Genomic DNA, 25115 nt, shown 5'->3' with positions numbered 1-25115 from the left:
CGGAGTGCCTGAAGGGGGTTAGTAAAGCTTCCCCCGATCATGACTGGTGGGTCAAACTTCCGCCGGTAACCCCAGGATTTGAAAATGGCTCGCTGTTCTCTGACTAGAGACGACGACGGTCCCCGAGTGTATTATTTTTAAGCCTCAGCCTAAGAGACCGTAGCGAGGCGACCGGCCACAAAGACGAAGGAGCAGAATGCCTGCACAGCCGAGAGTGTGATGTGCCACGGCAACGTTTGGTCATTGTCTCCCGTATGACCCGTGGCTTGCGTCATGGTTTCGCAACCGCGACAGGCCGTCCCACGGGGGCATCTCGTCCATGTGCAATCATCAGACGCTTGTTTTCAACCAAGGAGCATGTTCGACAGCACATACACACACACGCACTTTTTTTTCTTCCCCCGACCAGGCAAAACAGCCGACAGGAGACCAAGAAAACAAGATTTCGGCCTGACTCACCCAGTTTGGATATTAAGGCGCAGATCTATCACATATAAGCAGGCTCGGCAGACCCTTTTTTTTTTTTTTTTTTTTTCGTTCTCGTATCGATGGCGTGCTGATCGTCCGAAATGCCCATACTTTAAGATTCGCATGCTCGGCACCCCTTGCATAGAGTAGTGAGACCAATTACACACACAGCTGCTGCATTGACGGGCAATTGCTCGTCCAGGTGGGCAGGTACCTAGCCAGACTCTCAGTAATTGCATGCGTCACAAAAGCACCACAAAGTTTCGCCCCCCACGTAGTAGTAACAAAGAGACGAGCAACGACTGACAACCTGTCCGCTCAAGGACAGACAACAACAGCAACAACGACAAGAAAAAAGAAAAAAAGAAAGAAAGAAACTGGAAACGGCGGTCCGTACTTCAGCTCTCTGCGCGCCTGTCTCTTTTGCCAAGACACGTGGGAAGCCGCGGCTTGTCGAAATATTTAATGTTTTCCCGGGCGTTACTTTGCTTGGCTTTTGCGATGTTCGCGAAGCCGCGGAACCTTAAGTTGACGGAGAGAGTGTGTATGTGTGTGGGTGTGTGTGTGTGCGTGACGTCCTTGGCCCCCCCCCCCCCCCCCCCCCCCAAACAAATCTGGTTCCCCCACACACGAAAGGGAGCGAACAAGCGAGGGGGACAAAGTTATCGCATGGGAAGCATGCATGCCAAGAAAAAGTCTAAAAGAGGAAATGAGCTCCAAACAAACAGCTTTACCACGGGGCGGCCGGGCGGGCGGCGCAGACTTCACAGAACACCCCCTGCCTTGGAAGACATGAACACACACACACTCGTGAGTTCAGGAGAGAGAGAGAGAGGGCACGCCCGGCGCATTGGCTCTAAAGCTACAGTGGTTTGTCCAGTGAGCTTTGCCGTGTAGAGTTTGGAATATCTGCGCCGTTTCCAGGCCGCCCGGCACTTGTAGGTTGTGCGTTAGTACTCGGCATTGAGTGGTTCGAAGTCGCGCCGTGCTCTGACGTGCAAAGGGATTTTTCGGCTGAAGCAGACACGGTACAAAGTTGCCGATCCCCCCAACACACGAACCCTGTCGTGCGAAATTGGCATTGCCGCTGCCGCAGTCAGATGCCTGTATTCCATGGGGTTTGTGGTAAAGAACACCCTGCTCGGTTGGAGCAACCTCCCCGACGATTGACGTCAGGATCGACGACCCCTGTCAGGAGAAACTGGCGCTGAGGGTAACAGAGCCACTCTGGCACTGAGAATAGCATGGTGATGATGAAACTGGGCGTGGCAATGAACTCCCTTCTGGTCTCGGCGCGGACCTCTTGGTCTCTTGCAGCATCAATTTCAGGACAGCATCAATTTCAGGAATGCCGGCGAGCAGGTGTCTACCGAAAAAGGTGGTGTACGCGGTTTTGCCGTTGCCAAGAAGCATATTCCCCAATATACCAAGACTACACTAAACCTTATTCCAGAGGCGCACGCAGGTCTACCAATAGCCGTGCCATACGATGCTCAATGGTTGTGCAGCGGCTGCTGCTGCAGCAGCAGCTGCGGGCCTATCGATGTGCTACCCCTGGCCGTGGCCGTTGCCGCCTCGCAATCAGTATTCCCACAAGATGGCTGAACAAGCTGGAGCCGGCCAAAGTGTTGTCTGTGCGCCAGGGGTTCTGCGAACTCAAACCACGATCCGGATGCAGCTGTCGAAGGGGGATGCTCCCCTTCAACTCGTATCACGCCTTCATCCCCACCACAATCCTGACTATTGCCTGCGGGTGGCTGCGGCAGCTGAACAATATTGTGGCAGGCTGATGCTACACTTCTCTCCTCGTCTGCCACGATGCTGCCGTTCACTGCAGTCACGTTCCGGAAATAGAGTTCCCGGCTCTTGCCAGCGCGCTCGAGCGACTGGCCAGGCAAGGTCAGCAGACTTCCGAAGTAAAACAGCTGATTGGTAGAGCCAAATCCAGAGCTGGCCTTTCCGCCAGCAGGCGCGAAGAACTCGCCCTGGCCCTCTCTCAATGTCTGCAGGTGTGCTGCTTGCGTCTGGCTTTCATGATGCGGCCCACCATAGCCTTCAGTTCCCATTGGAAGCACGCTGGACCCCCGAATCTTGAGCTGGAGACCTTCCACTAGAGTCGATTGTATTGTCATGTCGCCGGAACTATCGAACCTGATGCTTTGGTTGCAATGCAGGGGGTACTCGTAAAATGTTTCGAAGGACTTGTCTTGGTCGAGTCCGCGAGCCTCGTCCAGGCCCGTCACTCTGAAGTCATTGACCTGGTTGAACCCAAAGTCTTTGACTAGCGCGGCATTCGTGTACTCGAGCTTCTGTGTCCATCGCACGTGGCTGTGTCGACGTTGCGACCGTACAGTGGCGCTGATATCTAGTAATCTCCTCAGTGACCTCAAACGATAGTGTCTCGTTGAAGCCCGTCTCATTCCGACTTATGGCGCGTGACAGATGGATGACGGGTTTCTGACTAGCAAGAGGCTTGAGAGCAGACGTTGAGACAGAGCCGGTGGTGACTGACCGGCCATCATCATCCAGCCATAGGAACACCTTTCCAGTGACGTACCAACTATCGTTGATGCTGTCGCTTAAGACACCTCCGTCAACGCCATTGTCTGTGACCCCCATGACACGGATTGCAAACTCATGCTCGTGGCCATCACACAGTAGTGGCAGCCATGGCGAAATGTCGATCTGGTGCTCTCGCAAGTCAAAAGCCTGTAGTCCGACGATTGGCCGGTGTAAACTGGGCGTGACCCCACCGGTGAAGATGACGGGAAATGGCCAGCTCACACCAGCGAGGTGACCGTCAACGAGCACTTGGACTTCACGGAACGGAGATCGACCAGGGTATGCACCATATGTTTTGGCGAAAGTCATCTTGTCCGACTCGAGTACATTGCTCCACCAGAACTCTTCCGCAGCCTGTCCATTCGCCGAGACCGTCAACACGGCTCGGTTGATATTCCTGGGGAGTGAGACAGAGTTCGATGCTTGGTCTCCAGGCAAGACGAAATGACTTGGCAGACCCTGTGAACCTTTCCGAGAGGATATCGGCACAATCAGGTCGGCTGGCTCGGCATTTTGGAAGTCTGACGGGATAACTCGGTAGAATGACGCAGTCAATGTCGTATTGAACGTGCCCGTGTATTTCTCATCGACCAAATTGCCCAGATCAAATATGATTCTTTGGGGGGACTTCCAGAAGTAGAAGAAGTGGGACATATCCTTGGTCACTGTCCATCGAATGCCTGGGGGTTTCACGGGTTCCGCAGTTGGGGTACGCCAGACTTCAGTGTCGCCGAAGAACATCAGCGCAAGCCGGTCAAACTGGCGGCCCGCAGACTGTACGGTGAAGGTCATGATTACTCGATTGAACTGGCAACTAGGCGGGGTATAATTTCCGATCATAAGAGTCAGAGAGTCCCCGCTGCCCATGAGGTTCTCTGCTATGCTCCAATATACCAACGTATGGCCTCCCATAACTCCACGCGAAAACATGGTCCATCAAAATTGCGGAATGACAGGGGCGCGCCACAGGATCGTCTCGAGTGGCCACGGTGTTCCACGGAGCAGGGTCGTCCCAATCTTGGGGACAGGGCCCCGAGTGGTCGACCTGGTGACCTGTTACTATGATGGGCTGTGCGACCTGGAAGCACTCCAGGACTGTACCATCTGGTGAGAGCCCTGTCGCAGGCAGTGCGAATACACCGTGGTCCGCCGCTGTCGGGCGATATCCGGCTAGTTCCGGCGGATGCGACACCCCGTACCAGACCGCAAGCGCCGCAGCGCATGTCAGAAGGGACATGGCTGTAGGCCAGCCGATCTGTAGTGACCGAAACTGACTGCGATTGCGCCTAAGGTAACCTGGGGCGGGCATCGAGAATTGCTTGTCCATCTTGGAGCGTCGTGGTGGCGCAGGGAGTGGTGACAAGCGCCTAGGGTAAGTGTGGCTCTCTCTGAGGGCGGTGTGCTATTCCAACGGAGTGAAGACCGGGGTGTGTGCTGTAATGCAGAGAGGATGATACAATCACCAGAGGTTGTGGAGTGTGGAAGAGCGCTGCGTCGTGTTTGTTGGGACGGGGAGGGACCTGCGTACTGCCCCCTGGCTGCACGCGGAGCGTCTGTCCCGGTCCAGGGCAGTGCGCGGTTGTGCCTCCCAGACATGCGGCACAGGCCGACCCTGTTGCACTTGGCAAAGGCGGACGGAGAGCGACCCAACCCCTGGCTGTAACTCGACGCAGAATCTCTCAAAGGGGGTAGTGGTGAGATGGACGGTGTACAGTCGACTCGTCGCGGGATACTAGCAGTGGTTGTGAGGCACTAGGGTGCGGCGACGAAATGCCTCTATGTCTATAGTATTGCGAGGGTGTAGTGAAGACGGCTGAAGAAGAGGTGGTGATGAGCAAACAACGCCGATGAATGCAGTCTGGCAGTGCATGAAAGCCAAATGGAGCGGAGAAGACAGGTTGCGGCCCTCGTGATCCTGCATTATACAGAAGAACACGACGCCTAAGGATGCTTCGTGAAGACAAGATAAGACAAGAAGGCGTCACAGGGGGGCGAGGGTGTGCGCCTGGTGCCGGCCATGCCTCTGTTTCTTCAAGAGCAGGAAATGTTGTCCCAGTATCGTCTCCTAGCAGCTACGGCGAGCTTGTTGCCTTGAAACCGGTGCTGGAAGTAGTTGAAGACGGCAAATTCGTCCCTCGTCATGACATAACTGACCGGCTGAGCCACGACCTTGGCCCAAAGGGAGTGTAGTGCAGACTCGAGAATGTTGCTCACGACGGGGTCCTTGGCCCCTTCGGGGCTCTCACGAGCAATCTCTAGAGCCTGGGCAACTTCGGTGTTGTCCTGGATGGGCGCGAGTTGCTCTGTTCCATGCGTGCTGAAAAGGTCCAACATGGGCATGGTGGTTGAGGTGTGATGAGTTGTCATGGTGAGCAAGTTGGAGTAGGAGGACTGGCGAGGAAGGTCCTGGGCGTTGACGATGAGCATGGTCATTTGGGAGGCTTGCTGGTGGGAACACCGGGTCGTCGTTGTGTTAAATAGGTGGGAGGCCAGATGCCTGGAGGGTTGACTGTGTAAGAGTGGTGTCCAGGGGCGGTAATGGGCTTGGGTCCTTGAGTGATCGAGATTATGTATGTGCCGCTGTATTGCACTAGTGGACAAGATCTCCAGAGATCCTGGTATGGAATTTTGAATAACTGAGGAACTGAGAAGTCTGGGAAGGTCTTTTGCCACTTTGATATGCTTGGGCGACAAGAGAGGAGTTTCAGGAGCTGAGAAACGGCTTCTGGGTTTGTACTCGGCAGGATGATACGTGACGATCGCCCGGGCCCCTGGCAGTGTGCTTCCGGGTGGTCAAGGGTCTTTAATCCCCGTCCTCTGAACCCTTCAGACAGATTCGGGTCGCGACAGAGCAGCCCGCGCAGCCTGACAACCGGAATGTGCCAGATGTGCGCGCCACGGCAGGGATCCCCAGTAAACCTTGGTCCTTCGCAAGCCGTTCTGATTTGTTGCCGCTGCCACGCTGTTGGCGAGCTCGGCATGGCCACGGCGCAGCCAGTGAGCTTGGGATGAGCATGATGAATGCACGATCAAACGTTGTTGCCAGTTTCGGACTTGATCTTCGTTGTCAACAACCGTTCAATGCGACATCCCCTGTCGGTGCACACCTGCCCCTTGCTTTTGGCCCGATCACCGCGTATGGGACCCAATGAGAATCGTGCTCCAGGGGCCAATCTCAAGAAGACCCAGACAAGACGCGGGCAGGTCGTGGCAAAGGTTCAGAGGAGCCAACGGCTTGGCCTCCCGCTCCAGGCACTGAGACTGAGGGACACATCTGATGCGGCCACGAAAATTCATGCCTCGCAGAAGTCATCAGTCACCAGCCTCGGATAGCAGTGCCACACTGTCGTGGCATCAGTCTGAGACACGAAACCCGTTGGGAAGAAAATCGTCAAATTCAACTGACGCCGACACCCGTTCCGACGGATTGCACCGGGGACGGGAATATCGGTCAGCAGGTAAGCACAAACTCTAGCTCCAGAGAACAAAGAGCCGGAGTGGCTCGTGATACGACATCAGCAGGCAAATGATTCATAGTTGCGCGCCAACTATGTCAAGGTTGCTATACTTGGAATACCCCAAACCAGATGGCACAGTGACTTTGCGGCGCGCCAGGCCGCTGCTCTGCTCGAGGGTCCTCCAGGGCCTCCCTCTGGCAGGGCACTCCAAATCCGTACCTGGTCAGGCCGCCGCCGATTGAAAACGCTGGGCTGACCAACCTCGTCATCGCCAAGACCCCAATCAAACCTTAATTCAGTGTGGCTAACCTCCTTTGGGGGGGGGCGGCAGTCCCAGTTCAAATATACAGCACCAAGTTAAATATGCAATGTGCGTGCAACCACTTCTCAGCACAGCCCGACGCATGACGAGAACAGATTGGCCCCGCTCAGTGACAGGTGCAAGTGCTTGTTACGAAAGGAAAGCACACTCGACATACGAGGCGGGACATCATCAGGTTGTGTGAAATTGGAGAGACTGTCTTTGGGGACGGTCACCATGATACAGGCGATCTGACCACCGTTTACCCCTTGCGCCCGCGCATGCACTAACTTTGCTGACGTGCTGACTGGAAAAGCAACGCATTACTCCGGATGTGGGACAGCAAACCCATACAGGAATAGGTGCCTCCTCATTTGCCCATGCGCAACACGGCAACGCTAAACCAAGCTGGGTAATGCTTGCATACAAACCTGACACCGCGGCTCGTCACGCTAGTCGCCTAGCTGTCAAGCTCGCATTAATATCCAGCTTCTAGCGTCCCGCCTGTAAAGCGGTCTATGGCACAATACTCCCCGACTATAGACTGGTGCTGGACATATTCCATGGTCCTCCGCGAGGACGAGCCGCTACCGTCACTATGACCGGTTTTCGTACGGCCCACAATGATACTTGCCCCCTTCCCCCCAAGCGGCCACCTCCAGACCGCATGGCCATTCAGCCTCTTAGCGCATGAACCAGCTTGTACTGCCAGCCTGCAATGTCTGCAAGGCGTTCTCCTTGTGGTCAGGATTCGAGATCGGCATGAAGCGGCGACCCAACTCGGAGCACCACAGTACGGAGGAGTTCAGGGCTGGTGCGACCCAAGGGACAATCCGGGAATGGCAAGCAACTGTTAAAGCCGGCGTTTGGCACGCCACGGCGTTATTTCCGGCAGACCCATGTCGAAGTCGGTATGTCGAGTAATGGTGTGCACAAGGGGCCTGGTGCTCGACTGGCTTTGAAGAACCACGATGTCGGTGATGGGCTTCATCGAGCCCGCTGCACGCGTCTCGGTTGCTCGTGTGCAAATCCCCATTGATCAGTGGCAGGGGTCGTGTCACGCACGGATCTGCTGTATGGCGCCCCTGCTTGGTTGACAACTGAGGTCCCAATAGCTGGAAACCTTATTGGGTTGTCGCTTCCTAATCAGGCAAGCCCTCCGGCCAGCACAGAGCAGGGTCCGGAATCGTGACTCGTTTCACGGCGCAGCTACACTAGTAAGGGTGGGGTTACATGACAAGTGTGTTCGAAGACATTTGACTTTCAGGGATCCTCTGCTGAACCAACCACTGGCAGAAACCGTCGGCGGAGTCGGCAGACAACAATCCTGAAATCATCGACTTGGCATGACGGCTGAGAATGGCGGACCTTGCTTGACGAAAACATTGTGGTTATGCACACGACAAGAGCGATCCTGAAAACAAGCACCAGGCTTGTTGTTGACACAAAGGGCATGCACGTTGGCGCTTGTCAGAGCTGCAGATTCCCGCAGGCGCATGGCTGTCGATCTTTGGGAATAATCCACAGCTCATCCCTGCCACCCTTGCTTGGCCGACAGCTTTGCCGCCTTCGTCTGCTGCTATCCAGAGAGGCGCGCCCATCGGCACCCCGATCCTGCTGCTGAACCTCGAGTCAAAGTTATGCTTTGTACTGTACTGGCAAGGTGAGGCTGATCGTCCAGACACGGGCCGTTGATCCAAGCGCATTGCTGGCCGTCAGCTGGTCCGAGACCTCCTCCGGGCGCCCTGAACGCAAGGGTGTTGCGCACAGGCTGTAACAGCATCGTGGGCACGCAAGGGGCCAGAGGCATGCAGCATCTCCTCGCACGGCACTGCCAGCACCTGAACGGTAATGCAGTGGAGCTAGCTGAGCACTCGAAACTGCGCGACTCTTGGTGGCAAGTTGATGCGCAACCCATTTGCTTGCGGTGCTGTCTCGGCCGCGCAGGTGAGGCGCGAGGTGCGCAGGGCATGCAAGCAAGGTATGCGAGCGATGCAAGAAACTCGTTGTGCCGCGATGCAAGAGGCTGAGCTGTTTGTTGGGGGGGGGGGGGTTCTGTCCCCGCAGGGCGTGTCTGGGAGTGTGCTGCTGCTACTACTGTATCCGCTGCGGTGCAAGCTAGCTGCGATCAGACAAAAAAGCACATTTGTTGGGGCTCCTTGCCACCCGGAGAATTTCCCTTGCTCCTTGCTCCCGGCGCCGGCACAGGTGCTCCCTGGCCCCTGTCCGGGCTTCAGCCTTTCTGAGCTGGCGACAGAGCCCCGCCAGCGGATGGATGCAGAGAGAGGGGTGCGCTTACGCCGGTAAAGAGGCTCCTCCGCATTGTGAGCGGAGCCATCCGTCTGGTTCCAGTTCCAGTGTTGCGCCTTGACGGGCAGATTGCGTGCTCGCGCTTCACCTACGACTTTTCGAGGCCGAGCAAGCGCACGCACAGAAGGGCTCCGTAACGTACGTGGTGGGGCGTCCCCGAGGGACCTTTCACTACATACACCATGTGGCCCCGGCCTGGCTGCCACCGCGAGTCCGTGTCGCGTGAACCGCCGCCACTGCCAACCGAAGCCTCCGTCGGCTGTTGTCAAATTTCCTTTGACTTTCGCCGGCGTGCGTCTCGAGACGTTTGTGACATACAGGGCGCCAAGCAGGAGCGGAGATTCATCTCGCCACGCCACGTGCGAAGTACGGCCTTTAACGGTCTCAGGTCCTGCGGCGGCCGTGACCAAAATCGTCTAGAAGCTCGCCTAGCACGGATGCACAAAGCCACACCCTCACGGATCAAGCCAGCTGCCAGATTACCCGGAGCAACATGTCTCAGCCAGTAGGACGGCACAGTCACCAGCCAGGAAATACCCAAATCTGCTTGTCATGAATGTGTCATTGCGGCTGTTCGAGTGGGCCGTCCCGCCGAGCAGGAGCATACCAGGCGACACTGGAGTCTTTCCTGTCTGTCGGTGGAGCGGCCTGGGCCGAGATCTACAAAGAATGTCACTCTGCTATCAAACTGTGCACGGGGAGCCACGGGGTTAACACTCTCCCGGCTGCTTCTTTACTCCGCGGTCACCACGATATCTGGACATACGGAGTCCGTCCAGGCGCCCGTGCGTTGCCATGGCCATCTGTTCGCTGGCGGAGCTAACGAACGTGACTCGGTAGCCAAGCTTTCTTCATTTACGTGACTCGGATGTCACGATCCGATAGGTATGGGTGTGGGACAGGGCGAGTGAATCCAAGGCCAAAGCATACGCACGCCCCCCTGCGCCAGAGCTGGCTTCCAAACCGTTCAGTCCCGACGATTTGCCGCAATGTTCCCGCCTGTGGTTGCGGACGGCTGCGCATCCGCAAGGAGGCACTGGGAAGGACTCACCGGGTGGCCAGTATTGCCAAGTCGTGCAAGTGTATTATTTGTTCGCTTCGCCAGCTTGCATGCTACAGTCGTAATCGGTCTTCCAACGTCGTCACACCTCTAGGAACATAGGGGGGGCGTCTCCATAATGAAGCGAGGTCCCCCAAGCCACAACGGCCAATGATCCGTGCTCTGGAACCCTGGCCCCGGCCAACCACTCCGTACCGCAGACCAGGATTGCCGGCTCTTGTCCCCCAGCAACTCGTGGTCCACAGCTGCTTGCGCACACCCACCAAACTGCTTGCTCTTTTACTCGCCGACCCCCTTGACCCTGCCTGTCCAGCTTATTCGCCCCTTTGGGACCAGGGACTTGGGGCAAGGCAGGGGGTAACCAAACCATATTTCCAAATCCTGTGTCGTTTTGCCCGTCATCCTCTTTTTCCCCTTGCCGCCACAAACCCTAATTCCTTAGGAGTCCATTGGGTCCCCTGTCCCATCCTGCCTCTCAATCTGCCAGGCCTCCCGGGCTCACCAGCGCGGCGGCAGCGAGGCAAACGAGTTTTGCCAAGTGAATGCCCCCTTCTCCAAAGAAACCGCCACCACTTTCCCCGCTATCTGCCTGGGTCCTCGGCCGTCTCCCGAGTTTGACCATGAATTCCCTGCGGCTCTTGAGGGCTCTCGGACCAACTCGCTCCAGCCACATATCCGTCGATATTTCCGCACTTCCCATTTCCCCCGTGCCACATGCCATGCTGCCTGCCTGCCTTGCCCACTCTCCTCCCCCCCCGCAGCCGCCGTCGCCGTTGCCCCCACCTGCCGGCTCTCCGTGCCCCGGTCGCCTCCCCGTCCCGCTTCGGTCGGTCGTTCGGCTTCAGAACCGACTCGGGAATATGATAGGTTCAGGCACAAAACTTTAAATTTCACACACACACCTACGTAGCACATACGTAGCCCGCAGCAGCAGGCAGGCAGCGCACACACACACACACACACACACACACACACACCAGGACAGGACACAGGTCGTCAGCCCTGACCGAGCGGGGTCATGCAGGACAGGGGCTGGGTTCTCGGGACGGGGCGACGACAACCACCTCGTTCCCAGCCGGTCACACATTAGTAAACATGACACGTCAGGCAGGCAGGAACCTGAATAACACCGCTCGCAAACCATACACACACAGACACAACTCACGCACACACACGACGGAATCGGCACCGAGCCGACCAAGGCTTACAAGGTTGCGGGAAGAAAAGAGGCACAGTCACACAAACACAAACACACACACACACACACACACACACAGCCCCCCGCCGCCGCCGCGGCCGCCAAGAAGGAGAAGCCCCGAGAAGGAGCTTGACCTGACTTTGACCCTGAAACCCCCCAAAACCCGGCCGCCGGGCCTTGTGTCCGTGACCTGACGCCACGCGCACACACAACGCCGCCCGCCCCAGTTTCCCTCACTCGGTGCGTGGGCCACGTGGAAAAAGTCGAAAAACAGGACTCCCCCCGAAGAAGAAAGAGATGATGCGGCCCCAGCGTTCGTATGTAGGCTTACTGAGCACCCGCGCGCGAGAATGGAGAAGGAGGGGGTGGGGGGGCGCGGGCTGAGGCACAAGGCAGTTATTACGAGCTGAAGGTAAAGCTGGGCGCGGAAAGTTTGCGTATTCGTGGGCTGTGTTACTGGAAACGGCAATTAGTCAGTTCGGCCTGGTCTGGCGTCGTTGCCTCTTCTTTCCGGTTGGATGTGGGTTGAAACTCTCACCTTTTTGTCTCGGAGCAAGTCCTGCTATGCCCTGAAGGGGCTTTTACACGAAATCGAAGCTTTGGGCCTTCTTTGGCTCCGAAGGTGGGGACATGCAAGCGAGTTTAATCTATGGTGATGATGCGCTATAAAGGAGAGAGATTTACACTACTACTACAACTTTGACACACGAACGCCGCTCGATCCAAAAGAAACTGACGGCCGAGCTGTGGGCGGCGCTGGCTTGCTCCGAACGAAGGTGGGTAACACGGCCGACGGCTTCTGATGGCTTGAATCGCGGCCTTCTAGTCAGGCACGCACTTTAGCGAGCTGGCGCCACGCGGCGCTTACAACGGCAGGCACCCATGCGGCACCAGAGCCCACCACGCGGCCACCACCGACTTTTTCTCCTGCTCGGTCAGCCGCACCACTCCTTAAGCGGACGAGCTTGGTCAAGACACTCCCAGCCACAAGTGCCATGTTGTGCTGGTCCACCTCACGCCTTGGGTGTGGGAGTTGTGGCCGTCGGCATGCTCCGCCGTTTGCCAATGTTCCAACCCCACGATCTTAGCTTCTTGACCACCTTTGGCGTTACAGCCGCAGTCAGGGGCACGCGGAGAAAGATGAAGCTCTTGTGGATGGCGTAGGCGAGTGCCAGTTGAGTTCCGAGACCTGGTAGGAAACGGGGTCACGCGAAGGTTAGCGAAAGGTCCGACAGGTTAAGATTTGGGGGACTAGATACCCGGTGGCAAGGAACAGGGCGAAGATGTACTGCTAACTGAGAGCAATCCATGCTTGGTGAAAAACTGACTAGAGATTAAAACAAGGTCTAGAGATTATGTAATGCAGAGCGAGACCGAAACCAGCACCATAAAGGCGTACATGCGCGCCTGGACCGATGCATTGCAAGGTGAGAGACTGTCTAGAATGCAACGCAGATCCCCCAACCCAATGGCTCAAAAGTCCCACCCACTTTGCCCATCGTACATACCGTCGGAAACAACGATTACTATGGACACCATGAAGTTTGCAGGAGCACCGCTTAGCTCAGGTCAAATCCAGCCCGAGACTGGATTGCGTACAAAAGCTTGCTCCGGAGTGTCTCACTGGAGCTGTACGGAGGCAACTTGAGCAGATTGCCACATGTGCTCGCACTGGGCAGCTTCCCTTCGTCGATGCCGTCGTCGCTGATGGTGAACGGGGGACTGAGCTGGGCAAAGCCGAGCAGCGGGGCACGCGGCGTCGAGGTGACGAACTTCAAAACTTCGCGTCGCTGAGAGTCGTTGAATGAGTGCATGACTTGCCAGAAAAAATTCACGGTCCGGTGCACGACGTTGTCGTCACCAATGGTGTACGAGCCCGCACATCGCGTATTGCGGCGCAGGTCCTCGATGTCAATTTCGGTGCTGTCGCCGCCGATGAGGCGCTGCAGCTCCGACTGGTTGAACATGGACAGCCAATGAGGCTTGATGATGGTGCCCAGACCACGCAGGAACGCTTTTGTCTGGCGGTATGGCTGGGCAACCAGGCGGTGGTAGACGACGTATGATATGTAGAGGAGCCGGTTCCTGTTAGTGACGGGCAGGCTCGATCCTTCTTTGCGCAGAGGTCGTGTGGTTCGGTGGAGTTTGCCATGGATGTCCCTGACCTGGTCTGTTACGGTGAAGTCCAGTGAGAGATCGGCAACATCCCCGGGATAGTTCTTCAGGCTGATCAGACCTTGGTACAACTCTGGATCCATATCCCGAAGATCGTTGAGATTCGCCCGGTGGCTGGTGGGCGAGGGCTGACCTGACGACGCCCACTTGAGAAGAAAGAAGCTTGCAAAGGAGATATCGACAAGAATGTCCTCGTGCATGCACTTCCCCATCAGCCGGCCCAAGAACTCGTACCGTTTGGGCAGGTCAGTCATTCCGTTGTTCCATTCCGGCGATCCCTTGGCGGTGCCGGTGTAATGAACGAGCACAGCGCGCTCATCAAAGGCGCTTGGGTTGGGATACAGTAAGTTCTGCTGGTTTGCCACGAAATACCCAGGTCCGTTCTCGCTAGGGTCGAAGGCCTCTTCCGCAGCACTGGTGAGAAACTCCTTGGTCACACCTCCACCATCGATACCAGCCTCTGGCTGGTCGAATTGATCAACAAACGTGATCTGTACAGGCTCTTTGATGCCTTCACCAAGGTTGTAAAACTGGTTGTAGGCATCGCCAAAGACGGAGCCACGCTTCACATAAGCAGTGTGATCGCTCAGAACCTCTTCTCTGTCGGGTGTTTCATAGCCACCGCGCCTGCGGTTCTTGTCGAGGGCGATGAACTGTCGGAAAGATCTTCACTCGAATCTCGAAGGGGATAATAAAGGGCATATTCCTGAGAATCTCGAGTTTAGGGGTCACTTGCGCCAGTAACCTCTCGCGCTTCATCCTGCATAGTTGCCGATGTCGCTCGATCTGGGCAGCCCGTGATATGCGCGAGACACTTGCAGTATGAAATCGGGTTCTGTCAATCTCATCCTCGTCCTCGTCGTCTTCTTCAGTGGTGTCGTTCTTCTGCTGCTCCTCCAGAACGACCGCTGAAATAAACCCGTTCATGTAGAACTTTGATGTCATCAACCAGAAGTCTTGCGGCAGAAACTTTCGGCATGAGTCCCTCTCGTATAGTGATCTCATGGTGCTGGTAGCAATCTGACGGAGGCCAATAACGTCATTCCCGAAGGTGGGAGATAAGGACTCTTGTGAGGATCCAGATTGAGCTAAAGGCTTGGGTTGTAGCCCCATGAAATGGTCAAGTCGCGCGGGCTCCTTGGCCGAAGAAATTATGCTTGGTAGATCGTGATATAACGGGAACGTGAGATTTTTCAGAAAGCTCGTTAGCGCTATGAGTTCTTCCTGGTCTAGCCCGCTGGATCGAATGCGTTCTGTTTGCGGGCTCTGCTGAGACATCGCTTGAAAGGTTGAAGGCAGGAAATCCTCGTCATCCGTGACACGCAGCAGAAAGTTATAGAGCTCGAGAAATAATAGCATTGTGCGCCACTCCTCATTGTGCTTGGATCCCGGCTGCAGCAAGGGACCTAAAACTGAGGCAGGATGCGTAATCTTGCTTTGCATCAGCTTACGAAATATCTCGGTCCTTGACGCCGCGTGCCAGAAGTACTTCACGGTCGGCACAGTGTGCTGTTTGCCGGAATCGCTCGTCGTAATGTCGCCATGAAAGAGCCGCATCTTGATATCGTCGCCATGGTTTGGAAAGCACTTGAGCAAAGCCAACGTGTAGCCAGCGAGCAGATTAGCGTCCTCCGAGAGCCCTGCACTGGGCGATGACGTTCTGGATCGTTAAGGAAGTCAGCTGCTAGAAATCTCCCAAGCCAATAAGATGGCTTAAACTCACGTGGTGAATCTCCGCAAGAGTTCACTAATGCCATCGTCGTTGACGAGAAACTCAAGCTGCTCGGCAACGAAATCAGATAATGTGGATGACGCAGGATCAAGTATTTTGAGATCCTCGTCGTCCGAAACCTGATCGCCATTGCCACTGTCATCCTGGTTGTACCGCAAACGGATATCGACGGCAAGACTCGAAAGTTGAAGGTAAAGAGCTCTCAGGTAAATGGTATCCTGACCGCCGGCGGATGTTCTGCTGAGCGCGATGAAATGTGCTAGGAGCCATAACTGACCGTCCCTCGATGTTTTGTTTGCGGATGTGCCAGACAAGATAGCATTGGATATGATATCTGAAAGCAAGCGGTGATCTATGACAGCTGACAGAACCTCTGGGTTCTGTCTGATCACAGGAAGGCCGTCAAAGGTCAAGAAGTCAAATGCTATCGCATGGTACGCAGATTTTAGATCTGACGCTGCTCCTGTCAGTGCACGCTTTCGATAAAGTGTAAGATTCGAGATGTCAACACGTACCTTTCTCGGAAGATAAGGGTGCGCGGACAACGTCGCAGAGCATTGCTTGCTCGGCAGGATCCATGCCCTCTGAAAAGTACCGTGCCGCAACATGATAGTACCGGCCGAGGATTGAGCCAACACTCCAAGGCCGTTTTGTCACCAGCTCAGATAAAAGGGGTAGGAGCGCACGGGCGGAAGCGAATGGTCCTCTGTAGCTTTTGGTACGTTAGTTGAACAGACTGAGGCGAGATAAGCCTTATTTGACTTACCTTTCAAGGGCAGCGACGATGAGACCGACCAGGCGATCAAGAGAGTGCTGGTTGAGGCTTCCGAGTTGATGATCTCGTGCTCTATATGCTGTGAGATCGTGTACGAATGAATCTAACCTATTCTGGTCGTCGTCTCGCTTTGGGTCAAAAAGAGCCACCAGCAGTGGCAACGTTTTGGTGATGTGGCCAAGATCGGTACCCCCGGCACGCTGCATTTCGTTGTCAAATGCCCGACGATGACTTTCTCTAATCTTCTGCCTCGCGCAACATCCCCTCCATATCCTCTGGAGCCGCTTCGCAGCGACAAGCTCTTCGCGATTCTTCTGGCGCTTCTCCCTTTCTGCTTGAGCATGGGCAACCGTCTTGGAGGCACCAGATGATGCGCCTGGGTTTGCGCCCCAGCCGCTGGGGCCCCAGGGATTCGAGGGCCGCTGTCTGCTGAGGTTCACGTTGCGCGGCCGCCGAGAGTCGCCGGTGAATGTGGGAAACATGTTGGCGTGTTCTTGGTCCGTCTTCTGTAGGCACGGGTCGGAATTTGCGGAGATTGACGATATCGACAGACTTTCAGAAGTCCGTTTTCGATGGCAATTCGCGTGTTTAAGAATGCGAGTGACAGCGAGCATTACAGGGGGGCTGGGTTCGGGCTGTGCCCCTGAATATGCACCATCTTTTGCTCGTCATGCAGCCAAAATGAAGAATCGGCCGCCTACCACTGAGGATTCGGTAAACCCTCCGAGCCCGACAATGCTGCTGCCGGTTCGTTATTGCTCAATGTTTAGATCGTATTGCGGTAACTGATCAGTATCAAAGTAACAAGGGCGACCAGCGAGTTTTGCATGGCCACATCACTAGCCAGGCAAAAATAAAAGCAGTTTTCTTGCCGATGTGCACGTTGCGTGCTGGGGTTCCATGGCTCAGGCAGCACTGTTGAGGTGTGTCGTAGCCTTGTTGCGGCCAAAGGACGCCTTCCCACAGCCTGCAGGGAGACCCTCGTCATTGACAGGCCTACCCAGCAACAGCCAGGGTCGGTAGCCTCCCCGACCAATTGGCGTACTCATAGCAAAGGTGCTAGGCACGATTGCGCTCCTCTACGAAGGGCAATCTGGCACGCGGCCCGTGACAGACTGAAGCTGGGTGCGTTCGGTGCGGTCTCTGGTCCATATCCAAGCGTCCCAATACAACAACCCATCCACCTGCAATAACAAGCTGAAGCGTAAAGAGACTGCCACCGGTGTCGGTACAAAAATATTCAAGCAGTCACGGCGCGACGTGTTTGACATAGGCAGGCCCGAGGAGCTGCAGGCCATCGACGAGTCACGGATCCGGCCCATGGCTTACCCTGAGTGCAATGCCGTCGTCTGGATTGAGTGTGCGGTACTTGCCCCTCATCACAGCCATGGAAGGTTTTCAATGCACATACTTGCTTCAAGCTGGGCAGAATAAGGCCTTTTATGACAACCATTGTAGCCCTGCATGTCGGCAAAGGAGGCTTAATAAGCCTGGCAGGGCATAAAAACGGACAATCACGATGTTCATATGGCAGAGTTCTGCTGAGACACATGGCGTCTTCGTCCATTGATTACTTGCATTAGGGGTATCCGTGGTAGCCAGGTCATAGTCGAGGCGCCCCATTGATTCCGTCCGAAAGTGGAGGGAAACTGCGCTTACGTCGGTGACTGACCCGAAGAAAAAGAGAACACTGAGGAGGTATGTATTGATTGAAATCTGGTACAAAGCTGAAAGCAGGGTATCCTATATTATCGACTGGGAGGGGGATGTGGTAATGCTGGCGTTTTTTTTCTTATGAGGAGGTCTCGTCTATGCAGGGTAGGACGAGTCTAATCTGTGACTCCGAAATGTAATGATGGAGTGTTGAGTAACGTACTCCACAAGGGAGTGGGACAAACAAGGGAGTGGGACACTTCCGTCCTACCTACGCGACAATATATAAGAGAAATCAATCACAACGCCTCAAATTAATTCAAACTATTCAGAATCCTCTTCTTCAGAGGTGGACTCAAATTTCTGACACGTACGCGCATTATGGCCGGGCTCCCCGCAGACGCCACAGCGTCGCGCGCGCGTCTCTGTCCTCCTCGTACGGCCACTATGCTGACTCGTTTCTGCCCTTAACTGCTCCGTCGCGTCAATCTGGGACTTTAAATCCTTTGCCTGATCAATCGTAAGGGACCCTCCTTTCTGTAATTGCTTTCTCTTCGTACGGCGACGGCGGCTAAGGCGGTCATTTGCATCTCGAAGTTCGGCGAGTTCGTGGCGTACAAGGGTCTGCTCGTGCACCATCATCGCGATTCCTTTATTTAGCTGCCGTAGGCTTGCAATTATTGATGTTGGAGAGCTGCCCTGATGTCGTACAATGCGATTCTTGATGTATTCGGTCTGTGATTCCGCCTCAATTGGGTTGTTCGGCGTCTTCGAGACCCAAGGTGGCGGAAGGCCTGCAGATGAACTTGGCGGAGTTGGCGTATGGGGCTTTACATCTAGCTGCGAAATAACATATTCCGGGTCGTACGGTACTAGGCCAGTCGCTCTAAAGCCTGCCTGTATATTTGACTTGGTAATTGCAGCGTCGTACGCCTTGTAAAAGGCTAGGAGGAAGTCTTCCTTCGCGATGTGGGTAATATGCGCCCGCATGAGACCTTCGATTTCTTTTCCGTACGCCCTTTTAAGAGGTCTAAAGCACCCGACATCGAGAGGCTGGAGCTTATGCGACGAATGAGCAGGCATACAGAGCGTAATTATGTTCTGGTCCTTGCAGTATAGCTCGAAATCGACCGAGTGGTGGCTCTCGTGGCCGTCGAGGATAAGGAGCCGGTAAGCGCCCTTCGTACGGCTCTTTGTATGAAAATCGAAGTGTTTTACCCATTCGAGACCTTTCTCATTCGTCGTCCAGCCGTTTTCAGTAAGCGTAATTACCCAGTTAGGCGGTAGAGGGCTTTCGGTCGTCCAGGAGTCGAGGTGGACCTTGCCTGCGAAGATGATGTACGGCGGGATCGAATTGCCGGACGACCCGATACCCTGGATTACTGTAACCCATTCCTGATTCCCTTGTTGTACGGCTCTTGGCTTGCCGCGTCGATCGGAGGTTGTAACGACAGTCTCGGCGGAGATCTTACCCATCGCGAAGCCCGTCTCGTCGAAGTTATAGATATCGTCGTCGTGTATCCCGTATTTCGCGATTATGTTTCGTACGAGTAAAAACCACGCGCGATACGTGTCCGGATCTTCGCAGAGGACTCTCTGATAGTCGATTCTTCGATTAAAACGCGTTCGGAGCTCAGGTCGTCATCGTACGAAGTTTGTAGCCCAGTTCGTTCCGACGCGCGGCGCGTCGCGTGCGCGGAGGAGTCGATCCGCCATTTCTCGAACACCACTAAGTCGCGGCGGAAATGATCGCGAATCTAGGTCGATTACGTATCGTACGATGCTCTCCTCTTCGTACGGGGTCAATTTCTGGTTATGTGGTCGGGTATCACGTTTGCGCTCTACGCCACGTCGTCGGTCTCGGAGGGTTGTACGTGGGACATTATAGATTGATGCAGCCTTTCGAACACTTAATTTCGGGTTTGATTGAAGCGCGTTTAGCGCTAAGATAAGGTCGTGTTCTTTAGATTGCGCCATAAGAGGTAATGGTGGGAGAATGAAGGAAAAGATTGAGGATTTGTTTAGAGGGAAGAAAGTGGGCGGGTCGCTTGTGGATTACGTTATTCAATGTCTTATTTCAACTCAAGTGAAGGCTGTGTATACCCCAACTACATGCCACCCCGTTCCGTGTCTGATGATTCTCTATATGCACATCCTGATGAATGAAATAAGCTATGTGAACGGCTCTTAAAACTCTCTCTGGGCGGCTGTGGGCGAGACTCGCGTACGTTTGGGACGACTCCTCGGAACGGCAAGCGCCGACATCGAACGCATCTATAGGGCCCAGGTTGAAGCCGGTGAAAAAGACGATAGTACAGCTGAATCCAGCGACGTCGAATTATCTAGTGAGCCAGAGGACTGTATTATTGTTGCATCGAGGCGTTGTTGAAAAAAGGGATAGATCCAGGGTCTGTTTTTTGATGGGGTGGATTTTGGGGGGCGTCGGATGGGGGGGTGCGTCGGAAGTGGGGGGAGGGACGTATGATGATGATCCGTAGAGGGTAAGGCAGTAAACGAGTAGCACAATGACGTCGACAAGAGCGAACTGTCATCGTGAGCCCGTTATCATGACAGCATTGCATCGTCATGGTTACGAGAGTGCTGCTTGATTGCCATTAAGGCGCGATCGTTATTTCCGTGTGAGAAAAACAGGTTGTGCTCTGGATTAGACAGATGCGACCCAATCAATTTATGGCGATGATGGCTGACGGGACAAACAAGTCAGCCAGCCTCCGACTTGGGAAGCGTTCCTGCATCCTCGTCTCATAAGCCCTTGCTTGGGTGATGGAGGACGGCATCACCGAACAGTACTGTGCAGTGCCTCTTCTGATTGCGACACCGAGAGGATCTTGCAGTTATTAAAACTGGTTTACGTAAGTTGGGGAAGGCAAGAATTCACTTCCAGTCGCCCACCGGTCGCCCAACAGTCAGCCACCAGCCGCTTTACATATCGCACTGAAGGCTATCGCACATTATACTGGACCAAGACGAGCAGGCGTGTGGACAACCGCATCATGGTGACAGTGGCGGCTGAGGAAATCAAAAGCAAAAGCAAAGTCCTGATGACTCAGGACCTGGAGCCATGGGAGTTACTCGAGAACCTCGGTAAGGGCGCCTTTAGCCAGGTCTACCGCGCACGAGACCTGGAAGGAGATGCTGGCGAGGTAGCCGTGAAGGTGGTGCCAAAGTTCAAAATGAACAACCAGGGGGTGAGTCTCGCGGTTGCCTCCCTGAACGTCCATATGCATATGACCTCCACGCCCATTGACGCTCGCACCTATGGTGTTATCGCCTTGCGGTGTCGTCAGCCTCAGCTTTCATTCGGAAATGTCGCTATTATCGCTAACTCACACTGAGACGCAGAGGGCAATGGACAGTGACACTGCAGGCAGCATTCCGTTGTTTGCAACCTGGAGGCGTGATAGATATTTCCGATATGAGCTACCATCCGCCTGGGCCAATAGGTCCCGGCAGCGCGTGGATCGATTGGTTCCGGATGCTTGCCGTCCTCACGAATGCCGCCGGCTTGGATATTGGCATCTACCGGGGTGATCGTGCCAACGTGAGCTGAGGCACGTTGGCTACAAAGTCTTGCGCCGGCCTCGGGACCGGTACTTAATCACTACGGGGATCTCCGTTTACGGGGGTCGCTGCCTTCTAGTTAGCGTGGTTGAGCAGATGAAAGGCATCCTGACGCGAGCCATGGAGTTGGTGCCAGTTTCTCTGTCGCGAGAGGAGATGATGAGCCGACTGGAGAGGGAAATCCTTCAGGATGGAATGACGATTAGAGTGTAAGTCCCACCTTTCCTCCCAAGAGGTATTGTTCGGTTTTGACCTGATATTGCAGGGAGAGAGTCTTTGCACAGAAGCCTGGCGGCGGGTGATTGAAGCCGGGGAATGGGATCCCGGAGAATAGGGAGACTGAGGATGAGCGTGAGTTTCGCGTTCTGGTTGCGGCGTGCCGGTTACATTGTACTGAATCTAATAATCGTATTGCATGAAAGGAGCAACTGCTGAGGCTGTTGGTGCGCGCACCGCGACGCCCATGTGGTGACGCACTCTGGACAAGGTCAGGAATTATGATGTGGTATTTCATTACCGACGCGTTTACATGCCGCCGAGAGTCCGGATCGACTAGTGGTGTGGTCGCTCGGCTGTTGTGCGAGGCTCCAGAGGGATATAACTGAGGCGAACCGCCGGCGTTGTTCTCTTCTAGCCTGATCCACGTCTGCTCCATATTGATTCTCGCCTGTCTCGACTGTTCCCTCTCGACTCGATTCGCTTATGAACCCCATCTGCGATCATGTCAGCTGGAAATGATACCCCTCAGATCTTGGGGGGACCAGAAACAAGCTCTCGCACTTGGTGGCGCCTCCTTGGGGGGCTGTTTAGATTAGGTAGGAGCATTGCAGAGGATGATTGGTCGGCGGTTTCGGGCCCAGAGAGTGAGGCTGTCGATACCGGGTTGGCCGTCGGGTCTGGGGAACAGCCGCACACTTCTCCCGGTATGACCAGTCTACAACTACTACAGATGGATAGATTCAGGACAACCGCTAATATGAGTTTCTTCGATAGATGACAGTGTTTCCGCCTCTCAACGCCGGCAGGATGACATCGCCTTGATGCCTCATCGATGGCGTGTGGAGCGTTGGAACTCAGACCAGGATCTCCAGTCGACCACAGAGCTTTGGCTGGATGCCCTTCCATCGCGGTTCCATCTCCCTCAAGATATTCTTGGGCCCCTTCTAGGCAGAAGCAACGCCCATCATTCCGTAGTTCGCGATCACACGGGGCTTCTTGGATTCTGTGCGACATATACCATGAATGCAGATAACGCTGGGGACCTCGTCGGGTCTCTGGGAGTTCTCATCGTGAGGTCGACACATCGAGGCCGAGGGATTGGAAAGAGTCTCCACGACGAAGCGTTAGGGCGCTTACGCGAGCAGCACAAAGTGCGTTGTCTGGGACTTGGCTCGACCTTCCCCCGACTACTGATCGGCGTGCCATTCGACGAACCCTTCGTGGGATGGTTCCGAAGGCGGGGTTTGGCATATTGATGAGACTAGGTCGGACTCGGCATCGCAAGCCTCGGACTGGCTTTTGAGGCTAAGTGGCTGGCGGGAGAAAAGAACCACATAGCCCGAAGACGCGACGCTGGAAGTCCAGATATTTCACCAGTTTGGGCTGAGGTTCTCGCCATACAACAACAACATATTCGAAGACGCACTTAGGCTCGTGGCCCAAGTCACCCACGGGAAAGACCTTGGCTGGTATGCACAACTTCATACCCTCATCCACGGGCCTTATCTTGGGGCTAGACTGTTAGATTCAGCAGGCTGCTTGAAAGTTTGTTTAGCCGTCGCCTGGTTCGTCTCCTGTCACCCTTGAAGCAAGATATGAGAGACCTCCACGCCGACGTGGCCTCTCGCTGGGACTGCCAGAACTACTATGGATACGACAGATGGTTTGCCGGTCAACGCAACGGGGCCTCTGGCCTATCCAACCTCAACACGGAGTACATTCGTCGCTACAAGGAGGCTATTCCGTGGATTCAGGGCAGGATCGTCTCGAACTCTAGGTACCGCACTGATAACACCAAGTTCTGGGGTCAGTGTTCCTCCGATTTAAGAGGCTGGGAGTCGGAACACCTGTGCCCCGAAGGCCTGGCTGAGTACAGACACTGGCGACTGGTTCTCCAGGCCTTGCACACCACTCCATCGTTGCGAAGTTTTGCCTAGTATCTTTGCTGGACATTGCCTTATTCAAACCTTCCAGATGAAGAATATGTCTCAGAGGCAACTACTTCCTTTATTCTCATGTTCCAATAGTGGCGATAAGACAACGTTTAGGAGTAACTTATCTCACTGCCAGCCAACATTACCAAAGTATGCGCGACCTATGAGCAGTAGATATTTTGCAAACAGGTAGAGTTAAGCATGCAAATCATTTGGCAAATTGCCAGTTCAACCAAATATCGCCCCGTGGCCGTCCAACTAATCAAATATCGGGGCAAACTTGCATTCCTATGAGAACTACGTATGGGCCCCAGCTCCCTTGGAGGGCCAGCGATCAATCTGTTAAGCCTAACATGTTGCATAGGCCAATCCTAGCACCTTGTATCCTCCCTAGCCTTCGGGGAAGCAACTGAAGCAAGGGGAAGAAGCTGCAACAAGGAGTGGACTGCACCACAAGAAACCAAAGGAGCGGGTGAGAGAGTGGGTTTGAGCACATCGTATGCTTATGGAAACCTCAACGCCCTGGCTTACTTCGCAGTGCCAATGTAGGCAAAGCATTCCTTGAAGGCCTTGGCCTCGAGACCGAAGAGACCGCCATGGTCAAGCATGGAGGCAGGGTACCACGTAGTCGGATCAATGCGCTCCAGGAGTCCCGGGTAGCTAGTCAAGCCGGTCGGCTCGGTGACGCCCCAAGGGTTGCGAAGAATGATGTACTGCTTGTGGCCGAGGACAGTGTAGCCGAGGACGGAATAGGCATGGTTGGCAACGATGTTGCTGCCGGTATACACATCGCCGGTGGCGTAGGTCCAGGCCGTCATGGGGTTGATGGTCTTGAGGTTGACACAGTTGGAGCGGACCAGCCCGAGCAAGTCGTTGGCAGAGTGCTTCTCGGTAATGTAGTAATGGGTGTCGCGCCCGTTGATCTGGGCCATGGCCTTGACCGGATCGCCGCTGTGCGTCTGGGTGATGTCGGGCTGCTGAGAGGAGCTGCCGGTGATCCATTTGGCGAAGGCCTTCTCGTACAACGAGGGCCAGATGTCAGCTCCGTCGCTGGAGCGGCAGTACAGGGGCTCGTTGTTCGAGTTATTCATGGGGATCTCGTAGTTGACCTCCACAGTGTCGGTGCGGGCGTTGTTGTCGCCGCCCTTGTCGTGGAATTTGATAACGAGGCGCTTCTTCTCGTCCTTGTTCTGGTGGACGCGGGTCGAGCGGTTGATGGCAGAAGGGTCCGACCAGAAGACGGAGAAGAGGGCGGCAATCAGCCAGCTGTTGCTGGTACAACCCTGGATCGGGTCGTCGAAGCTGTGCATAGTGTTCCCGTTGACAATCTGGAACGTGGCAAGGTCGCCAATGACGCGCTTGCGGAACATCTGGAAGTAATAGTCGTACATGTCGCGCCACGAACCGTTCGGCGGCATCCAGTGGCCCTTTTGCATTCTGAAGGGAGTGACAAGCTCGTTGACGGTCATGGTCACCTCCCGGTTGGTGACCGTCTTGCCCAGAGAGTGCGCATCGATGATCAAGCGCAGCTTGCCATTCTGCATGCGAGCCATCTTCACACGGGCTTCACCCATGTCCTTCAGTCCAATCTTCTCGAGGTCCTTCAACTGCTGGACCTCCGAGAGATCAGGGGTTTCGAGATCGTGCTCGTTTAGGATCTTCATGTCCTTCTCCGTCAGCTTCTCCGC

General features: G+C 55.0%; 7 protein-coding genes across 7 annotated transcripts; 3 read left to right on the top strand and 4 right to left on the bottom strand.

Moving 5' to 3' along the window:
• Positions 1-1961: 1961 nt before the first annotated feature.
• On the bottom strand, positions 1962-3828 carry B0I36DRAFT_342579 (peptide N-acetyl-beta-D-glucosaminyl asparaginase amidase A-domain-containing protein; the record flags this gene model as incomplete). The annotated part of the gene is given in 6 exon segments (XM_046156095.1): positions 1962-2610; positions 2620-2844; positions 2861-3612; positions 3622-3687; positions 3697-3789; positions 3811-3828. Coding segments are annotated over 6 exon segments (1797 nt in total). The 5' UTR covers positions 3823-3828.
• Positions 3829-5061: 1233 nt separating this feature from the next.
• Positions 5062-5364, bottom strand: B0I36DRAFT_257969 (uncharacterized protein; the record flags this gene model as incomplete). Its single annotated transcript, XM_046151051.1, has 1 exon — positions 5062-5364. The coding sequence occupies one exon, from the start codon at positions 5362-5364 to the stop codon at positions 5062-5064; it is 303 nt and encodes a 100-aa protein (XP_046003876.1).
• Positions 5365-12370: 7006 nt separating this feature from the next.
• On the bottom strand, positions 12371-12544 carry B0I36DRAFT_257951 (uncharacterized protein; the record flags this gene model as incomplete). The annotated part of the gene is made up of 1 exon (XM_046151048.1): positions 12371-12544. A coding segment is annotated over one exon (174 nt), but the record flags the coding sequence as incomplete, so codon positions are not given.
• Positions 12545-14144: 1600 nt separating this feature from the next.
• Positions 14145-16521, bottom strand: B0I36DRAFT_402106 (uncharacterized protein; the record flags this gene model as incomplete). Its single annotated transcript, XM_046161719.1, has 5 exons — positions 14145-15192; positions 15256-15688; positions 15780-15970; positions 16031-16111; positions 16148-16521. The coding sequence occupies 5 exons, from the start codon at positions 16519-16521 to the stop codon at positions 14145-14147; spliced, it is 2127 nt and encodes a 708-aa protein (XP_046003874.1).
• A 3246-nt stretch (positions 16522-19767) lies between these two features.
• Positions 19768-20100, top strand: B0I36DRAFT_342562 (uncharacterized protein). The gene is made up of 2 exons (XM_046156094.1): positions 19768-19847; positions 19921-20100. Exons 1-2 carry the CDS (start codon positions 19805-19807, stop codon positions 20079-20081), a joined length of 204 nt encoding a protein of 67 aa, XP_046003873.1. The 5' UTR covers positions 19768-19804; the 3' UTR covers positions 20082-20100.
• Positions 20101-20481: 381 nt separating this feature from the next.
• Positions 20482-21383, top strand: B0I36DRAFT_437044 (uncharacterized protein). The gene is made up of 2 exons (XM_046162876.1): positions 20482-20901; positions 21056-21383. The coding sequence occupies exons 1-2, from the start codon at positions 20707-20709 to the stop codon at positions 21242-21244; spliced, it is 384 nt and encodes a 127-aa protein (XP_046003872.1). The 5' UTR covers positions 20482-20706; the 3' UTR covers positions 21245-21383.
• Positions 21384-23091: 1708 nt separating this feature from the next.
• Positions 23092-23298, top strand: B0I36DRAFT_212206 (uncharacterized protein; the record flags this gene model as incomplete). The annotated part of the gene is made up of 1 exon (XM_046148932.1): positions 23092-23298. A coding segment is annotated over one exon (207 nt), but the record flags the coding sequence as incomplete, so codon positions are not given.
• Positions 23299-25115: the final 1817 nt, after the last annotated feature.

The sequence above is a fragment of the Microdochium trichocladiopsis genome (assembly GCF_020744255.1).
Source record: "Microdochium trichocladiopsis strain MPI-CAGE-CH-0230 chromosome Unknown B0I36scaffold_19, whole genome shotgun sequence".
Classification (NCBI taxonomy): Eukaryota; Fungi; Ascomycota; class Sordariomycetes; order Xylariales; family Microdochiaceae; genus Microdochium; species Microdochium trichocladiopsis.
The sequence above is the reverse complement of the archived record's forward strand: the minus strand, read 5'-3'. Positions and strand labels throughout refer to the sequence as shown.